At 35.8% G+C, this 19,644-nt stretch overlaps 1 protein-coding gene across 4 annotated transcripts in view; it reads right to left on the reverse strand.

Annotated features, from left to right (window-relative positions):
• Positions 1-19,644, reverse strand: part of LOC150098782 (lymphoid-specific helicase-like) — a 310,277-nt gene that overhangs the window by 216,066 nt on the left and 74,567 nt on the right. For all 4 annotated transcript variants that reach the window (XM_090404891.1, XM_090404888.1, XM_090404889.1 and 1 more), the window contains one exon: positions 17,098-17,189. In XM_090404891.1, the coding sequence (XP_090261017.1) occupies positions 17,098-17,189 (92 nt within the window). The remainder of the gene's footprint in view (positions 1-17,097; positions 17,190-19,644) is intronic.

The following is a 19,644-nucleotide window of genomic DNA, read 5'->3' on the forward strand; positions in this document are numbered from 1 at the left end:
CTAATGAAGGATGCCGCTTTTGACAACAAAAACATACAACAGGTGGTGCCATTAGTTTCTTCTATTTTCGAAAAGTTTGGTTTCTTTTTGGACAGAGGGTATAGTACTATCATATCCTGTACATCCCTTGAGGGTATATATATCAGGAATTTGATGATGATGATGTCAGTTGTTCTTATCTAATTGTTATCTATATTTGAACTGCACACTAGCAGTGCCTCTGCAGTATAGTCAGAGACAGCAATGCAGTGGTTAAAAAGATAAAGGTTTAAATCCCATTCAGGAAACCTTTATAAGGCAATTCCCGTGGAAAGGCTTAGACGTTGGTTATGCATTTTTACTAAATGGTTTAAGGAAATACCAACGTATACTAGGATATACATTAAAATAAATTTTAATACACTTCCAACATTTCGTTAACGTCACATTGCCATTTTCACAGGAACGTAAAAACAAGACACATGCACGCAGGCACAACAAACAGTAAATGAGGACGAAGCAGGAAGCTATTCTTTCCCCAAAAAGTCCTGATGGTGCTCCCGAGCTGGCAATGTTGGTGTTCTTGGCCGATTGGGCTGAAGGTCTTCTGATGTAGGTTTCCCAAATTTGGGGCAGTCTCATGCAACCAAATTTGTTGAGGTTTGGATTGTTTCTTACGGCTCAGGCTGATTCCATGAAAAGCCTTTCGTATTTGAATTTACTATAGTGTATTATCGTGGCTTTCTTCCACCGTATTCTATGGAGAGTATCCAGCGCATGGTCTGCAAGACCAGAGTGGCTGTATTGGTGAAACCGGATGCAGTCCTTGTGTTCAGAAATTCTGATATTAGCTGTCCTGCCTGTTTGGTCACAGTAGCTTGCACCTGCAAGGGACCTGGTATACACCAGGTAGGTCTGGGGGGGGGGCAGGTTGGTCTTTAATAGAGCAGATAAGGGATGCCAATTTTTTATATGTATAACAAGAAGTTAAGTCATGTTTTTTTTTTTAATTTTTTCCGAAGTGCCTCAGATATAGGGTATGGTGATGGATTTAGAGTAATCCTTGTTGTGAGGGGGGGGTATTGGTTTCAATATATTCTAGGTTTTTTTTGGGGGGGGGGGCATTGGCTGAGAAAGTGTTGAGAATATGGTTTAGTTCTGTGGTTAGGGCATTTGTCATTTGAACAGATAAGTTTAGCCCTGTTGTGTAGTATCTTGACTCCATATTGTAGTATCTAATGACTCCATATTGTTGTGGGGGGGGGGGGGGATTGTTGGTGAATGTATCTACCTGTATGGGAGGGTTTTCTATAGACTGAGAAAACCAAGCTTCCATCAGGTTGGCAGGTGACTAGTGTGTCTATGAAAGGAAGGCGGTTGTTTCTTTCTTCTTCCAGGGTAAATTTGATTCTGGGGTGTTGGTTGTTTAGGTGTGTAAGGCAAATTAGCCAGTCATGTACAGATGTAAGGATTTTTCCTTTTGGAAAATCAGGTTACTTTACAATAAACTAGTTGAAGAAGACAAGAAATGATCAAGAGAGTCATAATTACTACAGAAGCAGGATGGGGTCATCTGTGACCATAGTGCTGGGCTCTAAATGAGCCTCATCCACATCTATCATCCATCACTCACAGAACATAACATTAAAATCAGAGGCAATCATGGGTATTTAAAAATTTTAACACCAGAATGCAACAAAAAAGTTCCTCATGGTGAGAAATAAAGTACTTGAAAGTTATACAGATCTTCCTTCCCTTCCTTATTTCTTCAGTTTCGTGAATTTATTCACAAAATGATCAATGAATAAATCTTTAAAGAATAAACTAACATATATAACAATTTCAAGTCAGTCCAGACAAAAGTTCAGAGATTAAAAAAAAAACTTGTAAGAGACAAAGATTATGTATGGGATGTCTAGACTTAGAGCAAGCAATATCAAATAAAAATCAGTAAAATTTGAATTGATGGTAATAATTATCAATATTTATGAGAATTTAATATTTGATTTTTATGTATTAACTAGAGGGTGCTTAAGAGTAAAAGCTGTATAACTGAGAGGAGACTTCCACATTGCCTTTAAAGGAATGTGCAGAACCGACCAGGGCTTCTGACCTAATGTCCAATCCTCACCTTCTTGTGGTGCACCCTGTTGGGTATCTACCTGGATACTGAATGAACAAGGATGGGCTGGCAATTTGGGATTTAGCCGCCCAAATTGTATTCCTATTGGTTAAACCAAAATACAAAGTGATGGTACAACATGAAAAAATTTCATGCCGGCTGGGGTGTTGCCTGGTTAAACAAGAACCCCGTTGTTTTCGCCAGGGAACCAGGGCGAACAGCGAAAAGTCAGCTACTGGAACAAATCTGAACACCGATTCGGTGTCGAGGCTAGCTGGTGAACGGACGTGCTATCGGAGAGCTCCTGAGAGATTTGTGTTTTTTGTTGATTTATTGGTGTTTTGGATTCAATTTAATGGACTTAAGTGTTTAATTTTGGTATATTATTGGAGCTTTATTAGCGTGGTTAGTGTACTAAAGTGTTTTATAACATAATCTATGTCGGGAAGTCGCCGCTAGATGAATTCGTAATGTGTAGTGTTCGTGCAAGCTCCAGATAAGATAAGTATCATTTTCAGTTATCGATACAAATTACTTAATATTGTGTAGTTTTGTTTTGTTTGCCTTGCGTATTTTAGTGCGTCTATTTTTGGTGTGTTATAACGAATAATTTGACAAAACACGTTACAGATAAGTATGGCACCTGTGCGAAGGAAAATGGCGGCCAGTAATGAATGTTCGCCATCGTTATCAAAGAACGGTAGCATAAAAGAAATGAGTCAGTGTACTAGCTATGAAATGTACGCTTTGCGGAGTGCGGTCGAAGTGTGGTTAGATGATAATAAAGGATTGAATGTGTGTAGAAAATGTAGGGAGAATGCGGAATTGAAGTGTATTTCGGATCGTGAGTGTGATATTTTTGTCAACCTTCAGAATGAAGGAAATAGGGATATGACAAGAAACGACAAGGTTGTACATGAAAATTGTGAGAGTGTGAATGTAGAAAGTGTGAATGATAGTATAAATGGTTTCTCAGAGAACAAAAAAGATGAGATAGATGCATTGAGTGAGATCGCGTTGTTGAATAGTGCGATAGAAAGAGCAAAACAGCAGCTAGAGTGCATGAACAAAAGTAGACTGAATGAACCAACCAATAATAAAAGGTATGACAGGAAAAATAGACGTATGAATGTCAACATGAACAAAATGAAGGATAGAGTGCTGTATGGAGACTCGTTAGTACGAGGTGAGTTAGTAGAGGATTTGACAAAATTGTACCAACCTGGTGCGACCATAAAGGACGTAACTGCGTCTATTAGAGAGCAAAAGGAAAGGGTGAAAGAAATGATTGTTGTGGCAGGTACGAATGATTTGAAAGGAGATAAAATGGAAATGATAGAAGACCTGAATGAATTGTTTGAGGTAGCAAAAGAAAAGAGTGAGAGAGTTAGAATGATTAGTCTTTTGCCACGGTATGACAGTGAAATGTTTAAAAGGAGGGCTATAATTGCAAATGACTTTATGCATGGGTTATGTATGACGAGTGGTGTGGAATTTGTGGAGTGAGTTTGATGGGCGAAAGGATCTATATAAGATGGATGGCTTGCATTTGAATGGTTACGGTGTAAGAAGACTTGAGAAAGTGTTGCTGAATGTAGTGGATGTGCAAATTCAGGGAAACTAGATTTGTTGGGGGGGGGGTAGAGATACAGTCCTTATGGAGGCAGTTGAATGTAAGAATGAATATAATATGCCAGAGCAAATAAGGACAACAAATCTGAGTGGGATAGTTAATATAAGGCATCAAGGTAGGGTTGGGGCTAATGGGGATCTTAAATTCATGTACACTAATACTAGGAGTATTAGGAACAAGAAGGAAGAGTTTTTGGCCATGGTTGGCACTTCCAGACCACAGGTTATAGGTATTAGTGAAACATGGCTGACTGTAGATGATATAACTAGTGGGATTGAATGTGATGGGTATAGTGTGTTCAGGAATAACAGAGAGAATAAAATGGGGGGAGGGGTATTGTTGATGATAGCTGATGAGCTCCAGCCAAGGAGAATAGAAGTTGAATTGCAGGATAGAGAAAAGAGCACATTTGAGGCCATTTGGTGTGAGATTGTGGCTAGCAGAACTAAATATACAATTGGGTGCTGCTATAGACCAGGTGACGGAAAAGATGGTGGTGACAGTATGCACAAGCAAATAGAAGAAATGGGTGGAAGGAGGGTGATTATTATGGGAGATTTCAACTATGGTCGCATTGATTGGAGTGAGGAGAGGACACACGGGAGGAAGGAACTGGATTTTATGCGGTTATTAAGGGATAACTATCTGCGACAGCATGTAATGGAATATACTAGGAGTCAGAGAGTGCTTGACCTAGTAATTACATCTGAGGATTTGGCTGTAACAAATATGACCACATTGCCACCAATCGGTGAGAGTGATCATAGGGTCTTAACTTGGGAGGTGGCTAAAGGTGTAGAATTTTCAATTAAGACAGGGTACATGTGGAATTATCGGTTCGGAAAGTATGACAAGCTTAGGAGTTTGATTGGTTCACTGCCATGGCATGTACAACTGCAAGGACTAGAAGTTGATAATGCATGGAAGGTAGTTAAGAAGTGCTTGCATGAAGCAATGGCTGACTGTATACCTAGAGTCCGAATAATAAATCAAGTAGGGGTTAAATGGATGAATAACACCATTAAGCTTGAGTTGCAAAAAAAGAAACAACTATGGAGGGAATTTAAGGAGAAGGGTGACCGGCAGGCACACGAACGGTATAAAGCGCAGGCCAGAAGGGTGACGAGTGTGGTAAGAAAAGCAAAAAAGGATTACGAAAGAACATTGGCCATGCAGGCTAAAGAGAATCCTAAACAGTTTTTTAGATATGTAGCAAGTAAAAGGAAAAATGTACATGGCAGATTGATTTTAAAGAATGCCGATGGTAGGGAGGTAACTGAATCAGTTGAGATAGTTGAGTTACTGAGTGAGCACTTTGCAAAAGTATATCATCCAGGTGGTGACATTGCAGAAACGAATAAACCAGTAGATTATACGGGAATTGTGGTTAATGAAGTGGAGGTGAGTAGTCTATTGCATAACCTCAATGTCAATACATCTGTGGGATTGGATGGTATACCAGCTCGTGTTGTACGAGAAGCAGCTAAAGAATTGTCAGTACCCTTGACCATTTTGTTTAATTTGAGTCTCGGGTCTGGGTTAGTCCCGAGCAGGTGGAAAGAGGGGAAAATAGTTCCACTGCATAAAGGTGGTTCCAAGACTGCTGTTGTAAATTACCGACCGATTAGCACATCAGGAATCATTGTCAAGGTCTTAGAGAAAATAGTCAAGAGGAAAATACAAGATTGGATAGAAGAAAATGGGATACTGTATCGGGGACAGCATGGTTTTGTGAAGGGTAGGTCATGCCTCAGTAACTTGCTCACGTATTATAACACAGTGACGGCTGAACTGGATAAGGGTAATGGGTTTACGGTGATTCTACTGGACCTTGCCAAGGCCTTTGACAGGATTCCACATGGAATTCTAATCAGTAAATTGCAGCATATGGGAATGGACATAGGGTTGGTGAGATGGATAGGAGGGTGGTTGACGGAGAGATATCAGAGAGTGGTTTACTCGGGAGTAGAGTCCACAAGACTGCCTGTGACTAGTGGTGTGCCACAAGGATCTGTTCTTTGACCACTGCTGTTTAATTTGTTCATAAATGATATAGGAAATGATCTGAGAGGAACAGTTCATTTGTTTGCGGATGATGCGAAGTTGGGTAGGGCAATAGTGAATGCAGATGACGTCAAAATTTTGCAGGATGATTTGGATAGATTGGAGGTCTGGGCTAAGGAGAATGGATGTCAGTTTAATGTGGCAAAATGTAAGGTTATGCATTTTGGGGTGAAAAGATTGGCGGCAGTTTACTGCATTGGTGGAACCGTGCTCCAGGAAATTGATGAGGCACGAGATTTAGGAGTGTTGGTAGATAAGGAATTGAAATTTAGGGGACACATTGCAAAAGTGACCAAAACAGCTCATCAAATCACTTGGTTGCTGAAGAATACGTTGACAAGCAGAGACAAGCAGGTTATTGTTCCTCTGTATCGAGCCTTGATAAGACCCCATCTAGACTACTGTGCTCAGATTTGGTCACCTAGGTTTCTTCTTGATGGGGAGGAGGTGGAGAGGATCCAGAGGCGAGTGACCAAGATGATAGCAGGTCTGTGGAATGAACCGTATGAGAACAGGTTGAGGATTTGGGGGTTGCAAAAATTGGTTGATAGGTGGAGGAGGGGAGATATGATTGAGACATTCAAATTACTGAAGGGTTTCCATAAAATTAATTCAGAAGATATTTTTGAGAACAGGGCTGGTTGTGGGAGGACTAGGGGACATCCATGGAAACTGGGCAAAAGTGTGGTTAGTAAAGGTGTTAGAGCTGGGTTCTTTACTTTTAGAGTAGTGAATGAGTGGAATGCACTCCCTGAGTCTGTGGTGGATGCTTTGACAGTGAATGAGTTTAAGGCGAGGTATGATAGATACTGTATGAATGTCAAATAGTTGTGATGAATATGATTTGGGGCCTCCCTCGATGAGTCTAATGACTCCCTGGAGTTGCCCGTAATAATAGTAATAATAATAATAGTAATAAGAAGCCTGAATGGCAAAGAAATGGAGCTAGCGGAGGAATCAGATAAGTACCAGATCAACATAATTGGGGTGACTGAAACAAAAAAGATAAAAACTTGTGAGATCTTTCTGAGCAATAAATACAAAATGTTATATTCAGGAAATGACAATCAATGAAAAGAAGGAGTAACCATAGTATTTAACACAAAATATGAGGGTCATCTTCTTGAATGGCAGGCAGTGTCAAGTAGAGTGATTTCGGCAAATATCAGAATGGGGAACTGGACAATGACACTTATTTGTGCCTATGGTCCCACAGAAGGTTACACTAAGGTAGAAGTGGAGGAATTTTTTGAGGCTCTAGAGAAAGCTACTGACACAATGAAAAAGGAAAAGTTGGTCATTGTTGGGGATCTAAACAGCAGAGTAGGAAGTGATTGTCAGACATACAAAAATGTTTTGGGAAATTTTGGAGAAAAGAGCAAAGCTAATAATAATGGCAAATACCTGTTGGATTTCTGCTCAGGACATGGACTGGTTATTACTAACACCATGTTCCAACATAAAAATGTGCACAAATTCACATGGAGAGAAGAGGCAAGGAATAAGAAAAGGCTCATTGACTATGTTATTGTTGGTAGTGATGTTTTCTCACTGGTGCAGGACACCAGAGTGTACAGAGGATTTGAAATTGGAAGTGATCACTATTTAGTCTTGAGCAAGATAAAATTGAATTTCATATTGAAAAGAATGACATGTAAGAAAGTTTTAAAGCGAATAAAAGTTGAGCAGCTCTCAGATGTGAACTGTAGACTAAAATACACAAAGATTATTGAAGAAAAAATGAAACAGTTTGAGAACAGGAACCAAACCTTGAAGTAAACATTGACTGATTCAGCTAGAGAGGCATGTGGTGAAGTTGTCTGCAAGGATAGAAAAATTAGGACTCCGTGGTGGACACAGGAAGTTAAAGAGGCAGTGAAGGAAAAGAAGAAAGCATATCAAAAGTTCCTGTCAAATAAGTCAGCATGTGCTCTTAGAGAATACAGAGACAAATGTAAGAATACTAAACACTGTGTAAAACTAGCTAAACAAAAGTCATGGGAGGACTTTGGCAAGAACATAAAAAAATAAATATCAAGAAGCTGGCAAAATATTCTGGAGATTGTTGAAGAAGCTTAGTAACGGAGGAAAGAGTGCTGTAAAAGGAGTCAGAAATGATAAAGGTGACATGAAAATGAGAGAAAAAGATATCCTTTAAGTATGGAGTAATTACTTTGAAAATTTGCTAAATGAAAAAAAACAGTGATGACAGCTCAGTCAGGAATACATATCCATATACTTGAAGTAGAAAAAGCCATCAAAGGCTTGAAATGTGGAAAGGCAGCAGGAGTAGATGATATTCGACCAGAAATGCTGAAGTATGGTGGTATAAAAGTTTTACAGTGGCTCCACTGCATAGTTCAGAAAGCCTGGACAGAGAGACGAATTCCCGACGATTGGAGTAGAGCTCTCATAGTACTCATATATAAAAAGGGAAATAAAACTGAATGTGAGAATTACAGAGGTATTTCTCTACTGAGCATTCCTGGTAAGATATGTGCAAGTATACTTGAGAAATGGTTGAAAAGAATTGTGGAAGAAAAGCTGGATGAAGAACAAGCTGGATTCAGGTGAAATAGAGGCTGTCGGGATCAGATCTTCACTTTACGACAAACAGTGGAGAAATCATGGGAATATAACAAAGATCTGTATTTAAGTTTTATAGATCCGGAAAAGGCATATGACAAGGTGCCAAGAGAAAAGCATATTCAAAATGAAACAGTTGTATGGTGTCAATGGGGCATTATATCAAGCAATATCTAGTCTTTATTTGAGTTGTAAATCAGCAGTTAGAATTGAAGGAAGTACACGAAGATGGTTTAATGTTAAATCTGGTGTGAGACAAGGATGTACATTATCCCCTCTGTTATTCATTATCTATATGGATCACATTATGAAGGAATGTGGTATTACACATGATATCAAAATTGGAGATGTTAATGTCAGCTCTTTGCTTTATAAGGATGATGTTATACTTCTAAATAAATCCACTACAAGTCTGCAAGATTCTCTGACTAAATTGAATAACTGTTGTAAAAATATGGTATGAAGGTCAGCAATAAAAAGACAAAGACAATGAAAATAGGCAGAATCATTGAAAACGTCAACTGTGCTGTGAATGGAGAACCTGTGGAACAAGTAAAACATTTCAGCTACTTAAGCACGATTTTTACTGAAGATGGTAAATTAAATATGGAAATAGACAACAGAATCAACAAAGCTGGTATGGTAGGAAGTCAATTGAATAAATTCATATGGAATAAGAGAGAAATTAGTCGGAACACACTAAATTAGCTGTATACAAGACAGTGTTCAAACCATTTTTAACTTATGGATCTGAGAGCTGGGTCAGAAGTAAAACACTTGACCAAAGACTAGAGACCGCAGATATGAGAGTCCTGAGAAAGATTAGGGGCATGAACAGATGGCATCAATGGCAATATCATATTAAAAATGAGGATATTAGGAAAGAACTTGACATTGTCAGCATCCAGGAATGCGTCAGCAGAGCTAATCTGAGGTGGTATGTCACGTAAACAGAATGGGCAAGGGAAGATTAGCAAATCAAGCGTTCTATGCCAAGTTGGCAGGAAAATGATCCAGAGGAAGACCAAGATATAGGTGGATTGATACGGTACAAAGTGCCTTAGACGATAGAAATATAAGATCTAGTAATGTTGGAGTCTTGACTAGTAACAGACTGATTTGGAGGAAAATTGTAGAGAGGAAGTTAGTAATGATGTAAATTTTTCATGTAGTACTATCATATTCTGTACACCCCTTGAGGGTACATGGCAGGAATCTGATGATGATGATGTATTATCTAGCTCAGGCATTCCCAACCCTATGCCCGCAGGCATCATGGCGCCCGTCAACCAATTTGTGTGTGCCTGCTGCTATTCAACCGTGTACTGTATAGTTTGAAATAATTACGTGCACATCACGCAACAATTCATGGCATCCTATATGACGCATGCTTTAATGACACATGATGAGTATTAAACGCATACAATGTAAAGTAGACGTGCATTCGAAGTTGTTCATTATCTGTTGCTAGTTATATGCACATAATTTTAACAGTGTCTTGTACTTAAATTTTTGAAATATTTTGATTTTTAATCCTAAAACGAGTGAATCAAGTAAAAGACAATGAACCTATAATTTTAACACTGACTGGGAGGAAACATAGTTTCATTAATTTTAAAGATAATTGTGTTTGTTTGTTGTGCAGTAGCATTGCTATTCTGAAAAAACATAATGTTGAACGTCACTTCCAGACAATGCATGCCACTTTTAATACGAATTATCCACTTAAATCTGAAATAAGAAGAAAAAAATAAATCAACTAAAATCGAACCTGTCTGCCCAACAGTCGGTTTTCACTAGACATGTGGTAACATCAAAAAATGCCACCATTGCTTCTTTAAAAATTTCTCACATGCTCACAAAGAAGTAAAAACCGTTCCAAGATGGCGAGTTGTTAAAAGAAGCATTTTTGACTGGTGCCGATTTTTTATTTGAGGGATTTTCTAACAAATGTGAGATTATGTCAGCAATACAAGATTTACAATTGCCAAATAACACAGTCACAATAAGAATACATGTAATTTCAATGGACATGCAAACTCAGTTAAAAAGTGACTTGGAAATATGTAACTGGTTCTCTTTACACTTTGACGAGTCAACAGATGTATCAGACACGGCACAGTTAGCAGTTATGGTGAGAATGGTATTTAGTAACTTCACTGTAAAAGAAGATCTACTGGAAATATTACCCATGAAAGGATGAACAACGGGTGGATATATTTATAATACATTCAAAATATACGCCAAGTTGATAGATATGCCTTTGCACAAGCTGTCTGCGATAACTACTGATGGGGCACAAGCAATGGTTGGCAATATCAATGGATTTATTGCACTCTGCAAGAAAGATCATTCATTTCCAAACTTTATGTCCTACCACTGTATTATCCACCAGGAAGCTTTGTGCAGTAAAATGCTGCCCTTTGGACATGTTATGAAAGTTGTTACAAAAATAATCAACTCCATTCAAGCAGCCCTTTTGCAACACAGACTTTTCAAGGCTCTATTGCAAGACATTGAAGATAAAGAACTTAATCTCATCCTGTATACTGAAGTACATTGGCTCAGTAAAGGTAAAGTCGTTACAATATTTTTAAGCTTAATTAAAGAAATAAAAAAAAATATTCATGTCAAAAATGAAAATTTTGATGAACTAAATGACTATTGCTGTCTGTTGGATTTATATTTTCTCACAGACATCATGGAAAAATTGAATTCTTTAAATTTGGAGTTGCAAACAAAAGATAAACATGTCGCTAAAATGATAGGCTCTGTAAACTCTTTTAAAGCAAAACTGGATTTGTGGATATCGCATCTGCAGATGGGAACTCCCGTTCATTTCCCAAATATGAAAAAATGGTAGGCGATAATGAATTTAACTTGTCACCATTTGTTAAACATCTTCAAGTGCTTAAAGAACAGTTTGAAAAGAGATTTCAGGAATTTACTATCATCGAGCCAATGTTCTCCTTTTTTATCATTCCTTTTACTTGCCAAGTAAATATAATGGAAATAGCTGCATGCATTGCAAAGCTTGTTCAAGTAAATGCTGAAGAACTGGAGCTAGAAATTTTAGATTTTCAGAATGACATTACGCTAAAATCCCATACAACAGATGAAAACTTCTGTAATCTAGTGGATAGATAAAAGTTTCTATTCTTAAAAAGATCAGTGTACAAGATAAAATTGTTTTTCGGTTCCACATACCTTTGCGAATCATTGTTTTCAACCATGAATATCATAAAATCAAAATATAGATCATGACTCACTGATGAGTATCTTGATGATTGTTTAAGAACTGGAATATCACCATATTCTCCTAATTATGAAGCACTGGCTAATGAAATGCAATGCCAAAGATCACACTAACTTACATATATATATTTACATTTTTTTATAATGCAAACTTTTAAGTAATAAAACATTTGATTATAATGTAAACTTTGTATGTATTCATTTAACAAAAGAATTCAAAAAATTTGCTTGAAAAAAATAGATGGTGCCTGTCGCCCTACCGGTATTTTAGAATGTGCTCTAAGAAACAAAAAGGTTGGGAACCCCCTGATCTAGCTAAACCAAAACTGCTTGAGTTTCTTTAAATTAAAGCAACTGATAGAAAAGATAGAAATCAAGTATTAGATAATTCTTGATTCTTATTTCTAATTATTCATAAATACAAAGGAAATTTTGAAGGATAAAAAAAAATTTCAGAAAAACAATTGAGAATTAGATAACTTTTTATAAATCCAAATGAATGAATGCCAGCCACATCATCATTGTTCATTTCCTCATATGTATCCTGAAGGTGTGCAGGATACCTAGAGAGTACTTATCTCAATCATCTATCATTAATTTTCCTACAAATTAGTCTATCACCTCACAACTCCAAATACTGTCATATCTCATTTCTTTCTTCTAGGGCACTTCTGATTGAATGAATCAACACAGATTACAGTCATCCTCTAAGTCTTTTTCTTGGAAATCTCGGGATCGAATCTCTATTTTGCTAACTTTTTCTTTCTTTAAGTGACTAGACCATCTTACATTAGCTCTGCTCACACATCTTTCTATTTTAACATGAAGTTCCTAATTATCCGAATTTTGAATATGATTCTACCAGTGACATCATCTATTCACTAATTTTATTCAGAACTCTCAATTTGTAATCTTTAGTCTTTAATCAAATATATTATTACCAACCCAAAGCTCAGATCCATAAGTTAAAATAATTTCAATAGTGTCTTGTATACTGCTTGTTTAGTGTTCTGAATAATTTCTCTCTCATTCTATAAATTTATTCATTAGACTCCCTACCATTTAATGATCCCTCTGCCAACCAGTCATTCCATACAATTTTTGTTTATGGATGTGTGAGGTCAAACAAAACAGTTCACTGAAGACTATAACAGCACAGATGGAATCAACAATAAAATTGTATTAAAAATGATAGAAAGGAACATGTAAGCAGAACTAACCTAAGTGGTAACTAACCTAAGAAGTTAAGGTTAACAAAATGTGCATTTAATAGAAAGATAACAGAAACAGACTCAGAGGGAGACCAATATCTAGGTGGATTGATACAATTAGGGGTGCCTTAAAAGACAGAAAGGTAAGTATTTACTATTATTCTTCCAAATAACATAAATTTGAAAGAAAACAGTTAATAGGAAGATAATAATCATGTAAACTTAACTGTATTCAGAAGTATGATAGTGATCAAAATATCCTGTACGATACTTGAGGTAAATACCATCAGGAAATTAGTTATTTCATAGAATTTATGAGATAACAAACTAGCAATCTTTTATTTTTTTGTGACTTTCGCTTATGAAAGTTATAAATCCATATTGTTAGTTTTCGCTATTACTGATTGTTTTCTTATGTTTTAGTGTTTCATGGTATGCTAGAAATCCTCTCCCATTATCCTTACTCAACTCCGTTCAAAAATAGAAGTACCTACAAACACAGCAATTTATATATCCTTGACCCCTCTACCACTATAATCTGCTTTAGCTAAATCCTATCCCTTCAGTGGCCATTCCTTTGGTTGGTTATGAGTGCAAAGCTCAGCAGACAAAGAGTCTGTCTCGGGCTAGAGTCAAGCTTCTTTGAATGCAAAATCTGGAATTAACTCCCTTTCAAAATTAAGAAAAATTTGTTTGATAACGCTGCGCTATCTTATTTCCTATACAAGAAAAATCTCCTTGTCCTGGAATTAATACACAGACTATTTTATGATTCTCTAGAATCTAGCAAACAGCAATCCCAATTACAAATCCTTAACAAACTTATTCTACATGCAGTCGTAACCAATTCCCCCCCCCCTGCGTTTGAATTTGTACAGGTTCTGATTTTAGTGAGTGGTGAAGAGATCAGACAACTTTATAAGATAAAGAAAACATGAATGTTTATTCATTCTTTAGCTCATTGTACATTTATCAAATGTTCACTTAATTAAACTGATTACACTTGCACGTAACAATTATTAACTAGACAAAATAGAACTACAATCTATTCATCACATTATGAGACAATATCAAATTTAAGTTGTCCTGCTTCTACTCATCTAACACAATTAAGCTAGCGATTATTTCATTCATCTAAGGCTGACAGACAATGGCATACCTCAACTATTCAATGTCAAACTCTACTGCTATGCACTTTTAGAGTTACAGTAATTTATTGATAGGTTAAGTACTAGAGTCCTGTTACTAATTATCAAGTCTTATCACATAATATATCAGCACCTTTCCGCACTTCAGTTTAGTTCAGAATACAATGGAACTAGAAAGATTTTACATTACCGACCATCTGGTTCGTGCAGGTATCTTCTCCCGATCAGTTCTTTGTGAGCGCATGGCTTGTTACCTCATTCTACGGCCTATTTTCTTCAGATATGATCCTCTAGTGACTACGTTCACGAATCACCCTCTTGCCGATGTGGGTGAGACTGCTCTAACTGAACAGGTCCTCGTGATTCGACATGATGCTTCATTTCTCGCTGACTGTCTAGCTGTACTGTAGATATGCCTGCACTGGACCGCCGCCTGGTCGCTTAGCCGCCACTGACCATCGTCCTTCCTGATCACTCGTGCCACTTCTACTTGTACCCGCAAGCCAAAGGGAGATGAAGAAAAAAAAGACTAGAGCCCACGCTGCTAAGCTTCTTATACCCCCACGTTTCTGCTCTCCCCCTACATCATTGATTCCGCTCGACACCTAAGCCCCCCTTGCACTCGGTACTATCTTCTCCACGTGGATGTCTCGCGTGCACCTCGGACCTCGCAACTGCCTCGTGTTATGTCTTTAAGCAGATTACTTCAATGTGAACTTCGATCTAACCTTTCCTGTTCTAATATAATTCTCACAAAAATCCGATTCCTTTCAGTTATACATAGGACAGTTAATAATATAGTTATTTACAATTTTATTTATACCTACATACAAGTACTTCTTTATGAAAATTTATTTGTATTCTAGTTAAATCCTGAATGAAATGTTTTATGACAATTTAAACCTTTCATTCAAGATTTAACAATATAGTACACCAATAATGGGTGGGATAAGGATTTTTTTTTCTATTTTTATTAATTTTATATATTTTTTGTATTTTTTCTTTATTTTCTTACATAATCAGGAAACCCTACTCTAGAGACCAAAGATGGAACCAGACAATGAAATTCATCTCCCACCTAAAAATAACCACAAACATCCACAATGGCATTAAAACCCAGAGCTTGGGTGTTGGAGAGTGGATACACTAACCGTTTGGCCAAAGAGGTAAACAAAATTAGTTTTCTTAGTTTACTTTGTGTTACAATGAATTAGCTGATGGCATTCTTTCCTTCTCAGTTTCTGGGTCATATGATTGAATAGCAGTATTCAGAAGTTGTTAAATTGTGCAATTAAGCAAATAAATGATGAAAACTATCCACATATTTATATCGTTTACCCCTTGTTTTAAACTGAAGTCAACTCACAAGATAACACTATTGCCAGTAAACAAAAGCATTCTTTAATGCTTTTGTTTACCCTTTTTAAAAATAACTTTGTTTGTACACTCTTTATTAAAAAACAGCAGTTGTAAAGAATGCTTTTCAGCATTACAATAAGTCTAGAAATGTTTTGGAAGTGCTATTTTTTTAATCAGAAAGTAAGATTTAGAGTACAAGAAAAGTAAATTGAGAATAGAATTTCATTACTCAGTTTTGAGAACTGTAATAAGAAACCAATCTTTGCAAAGACTGCTTTGTAAAGATGGGGGGGGGGGGAACTTAATTGAAGATAAACCAAACTGATTATTCATAATTAAATATGAATAGTAAAGTTAGCCAGATTGGCTGAATGGATAGTATATCTGCTGTCAAATTTTTATTTGGTGGAAAATGAATTTCATTGCCTGGTGCAAGACCATTGCCCAGCTTGTGGAGGTCTGAAGTGCTTGAAAAATTTTAAGTCTGGTTTCTAATGCAGGATCTAATCAACCATAGTACTAATACTAATGTACTATAAGCTGACTTCCCTTCATGGGTGAGATTCACTAAAAAAATTGTGCAGCTGAATCCATGTTGGCATGGATGTTTGGTGAAAGTCTAAGTAGTAGATGAAGATGATTGCCACCCAGTGAGACTACTATCTTGCGAGGGTAAATACAAGGTTTTTTCCAGATAACCTAACCTTTAGTTAATCCACAGCATTAAAAGTGGAGAAAAGAGCCTTTCATGGACAGGAATCACAAAGACACACACACACACACACACACACACACACACACACACACACACACACACACACACACACACACACACACACACACAGTAGTCTTCAATTCAGATGCTTGCAATCTGAATTGAAGTATATTTATTGTCTATCAATATATGAGCCCAAAAGAAACTGATAATATATGGCAAAAAGATTACACAAATTAAAAGTTTAACCAAAGCTTGGTCGATGATTTCTTGTTCAGAATTTTATTTATTTATTTATTTATTTACATGTTACCAGAAAAATCATTAAACAGCTGATCAAAGCACTGACGATTACATATAGAAAATGTTCTGAGAGAAAGAATTAATTGTGATGGAAGAATCATGTTAAAAATTAATATATTACAAATAAACCTCACATTATTATTCATTATTTAAAGATAAATCTAATCTAAAATGAAATGGGCACTTAAACAGAATGGGACAATAAAGATAAAATGTAAGCAAAAGATGAGGAAGACCAAGACCTAAAGCTTAATGCGCATGTTAATGAAACCAGATTTTAAAAAAGATCATTTCAATGAAAACTGTGATAGAAAACCATAACACTTTCACCATTCATTAATATTTTCAAAATTCTAGGGACTGAATTACATTTTATTTGGACTACTAAACTGGCTGATAATAAAACTATTGCCTATGCCAACAGGTGACTATATTAATTAGTCCTTAAATTAAGAAACAGAGAATGAAAGCACCACATGGTGACTCCAGCAACTAAAACCATTCTTTCTAATAAACAGCAGTGAAAGTGTTATGTTGGATGAGTACAAAATTCTGCATACCATTTATCCAAGAAATGTGGTGATTATACTGATAATGACCACTGGAAAGATACTAGCTATAAAATTATATTCAAGATTAATATATATTTTTTTCTCCCTACATATCCACCTTTTTTTTATATAAGAAAGTGATAAAAAATTAAAGTCAATATATTAAATTACCTCTTTAATTAAATTTCTTTCTTCTTCAAGAGAGTGAGAATGGAGCCTTTCTTCTTCTCTGATCATATTTTGGGAAAGGATTATTCCATTTTCTACAAAACATAATAATTTGAAACTAGTAGTAGAAGTGAAATCACTAGTTATATTACATTTAATAGCATAATGAAAAAGTAAAAGAAACAAAAAGCTTCACATGGTATATGACCTGATATAAATCTAAATTTCTGCAATATCGATATGCCAAAAACAAATTCTACCATAAGTGAAAACCAGAAATGCAATGAAAAATGCAGTTACATCCATATCCTATTTTAGTTTACTTTATAAAAAATTTTAAAAAAATAATTTAAATTAATTTAAAAAAATTAAAAAATACACAATATTTAAAAACTGAAACAAAAGAAAATATAAATTTCAAACATTTTTTTCCTTGCTGTCAAAAAATAAAAAAGGCCAACTGTTTTTCCAAAGTATATTCCACATAGAGAAAGTATGAAATATGCTAGCCAAAAAAAATGCCATGTATATTTGCTTAGGCAAGTAAAAATAAAAAAGAAATAAAAAGTAAAATAAAAAATTTTCTTTATTTAAAGATTTGCAAAATTAATTGATCCATAAGACAATATAGTATCTTTATAATGAAGCCACAAAATATGTTTCCAAAAATGTCACAAAATTGTCAGTGATTTAAGAAGAGAGAAGATTCAAAAAGAATTTAACTGCACATGGATGAGAACAGAGTCATGCAATTAAATAATAATTGCCTTTTAAACATTTAACATAAAGAGATTTTGATAACTTAATATCCATCATTTTAAATCTATATGCTCAAAAGGATAAAAAAGAACCCAGAATCCTAATGAAAATCAGTAACTGATATATAACAACTTTCAGCATAACTGTGCAAACAACAAATATCAAATGCAGTCGGGTTCCATGTACCCTTGTTCACCAATGTTCCTGTGGACAAACTTATGGTACTTATAGTTGATCTGTTCCTTCCTGATCTCTCTCAACTATTTAAGCATTATCTCCAGTCAAATTATTTCAGATGGAATGGGAAAATTTACGAGCAGCTATCTGGTCTTGCAATGGGAAGGCCCTCCGTTTCCACGTGTTGACTTATTCATGGAAAACTTTGAAACACATTTTTTCATATCTACAAATCAAAACTTTAACTCTGGTGGAGATATGTAGAAGACATATTTATTATTTGGAAATAGTGTTTCTGATATACCCAATTTTCTTTCATCAATCAACTCTTTTCAACAAAATTAAATTCACTTTAGAACTTAAAAATGAAGGAAAATTATCCTTCCTAAATGTTTTGATTGCTTAAAAAAAAAAAAAAAAAGCTTCTACCTCTTAGTGTATACAGAAGTCCATTCATACAAGTCGCTAGCTACATTCCTCCTCATTGCACCATATATATCATAAAAATTAAGTATTATTAGGTATAGTTTCTGAGAAAATTCCCACTTAAACACTATTATTATAATTATGGCTATTATAGTCTGTTTTTGTTTAGGAGTGTCCCTTATTTTAAATACATTGACTATAATTACTCAAAAAAAGGGTATATATATTTTAGGGCATTATGGGTGAGTATAGAAGGCAATTATAGCAGAATAAAAGAGGTGGAAAAATTTTGTACATATCTTGTTTTGATACTGGGATGTCTTCCAATTCCATGATCCTGCTGAAGGTTGTTTATAACGGGGGGGGGGGGGGTTACACTCATTCCGAAAATGTTGCGAGATAGTGAGTCGACCGAAACGGTCTGCACCCCGTTCCACAATAATATATATATATATTTATATATATATTATTAATACAAAACTCAGGTTTCCAAATTTATTTTCCCATATCAAAACACCCCGCCCCACAGTCCCTTCCTCCTCCATCCCCCACGCTCCCTTCCTCCTCCACCCCACCCCCTCTTGTTATAAACAACCTTCAGCAGGATCATGGAATTGGAAGACATCCCAGTATCAAAACAAGGTATGTACAAAATTTTTCCACCTTTTTTATTCTGCTATAATTTCCTTCTATACTCACCCATAATACCCTAAAATATATATACCCTATTTTGAGTAATTATAGCCCTTATTTAAAATAAGGGACACTCCTAAACAAAAAACAGGCTATAATAGCCATAATTATAATAATTGAGGTGGACCAACTGTTTTATCCAAGTTTTATGTGTTTTGCAAACAAAGTTTGCAAAACACTTGGATAAAAGATTAAACTAAATTTATTATAGTCTAACCAAGTGAAAAATAAACTTCCAACATCTTTCTCTAAATCCAGAGTAATTTAATAATAAGGTGGTACACCTTTTGGCAACTCATATAAGTAAATATGACCTCTCCATTGCTTCTGCCTTAGTATCACCACTTCTGGGTCTGGCTCCCACCAATGGAGAGGTTCATATTTACTTATACGATTTTCCAAAAGGTGTACCACCTTATTATTAAATTACTCTGGATTTAGAGAAAGATGTTAGAAGTTTATTTTCCACTTGGTTAGACTATAATAAATTTAGTT

This window comes from Typopeltis vanoorti, chromosome 15 (genome assembly GCF_054136105.1).
Source record: "Typopeltis vanoorti isolate ZY-2024b chromosome 15, IOZ_Tvanoo_1.0, whole genome shotgun sequence".
In the NCBI taxonomy this organism is placed as follows: domain Eukaryota; kingdom Metazoa; phylum Arthropoda; class Arachnida; order Uropygi; family Thelyphonidae; genus Typopeltis; species Typopeltis vanoorti.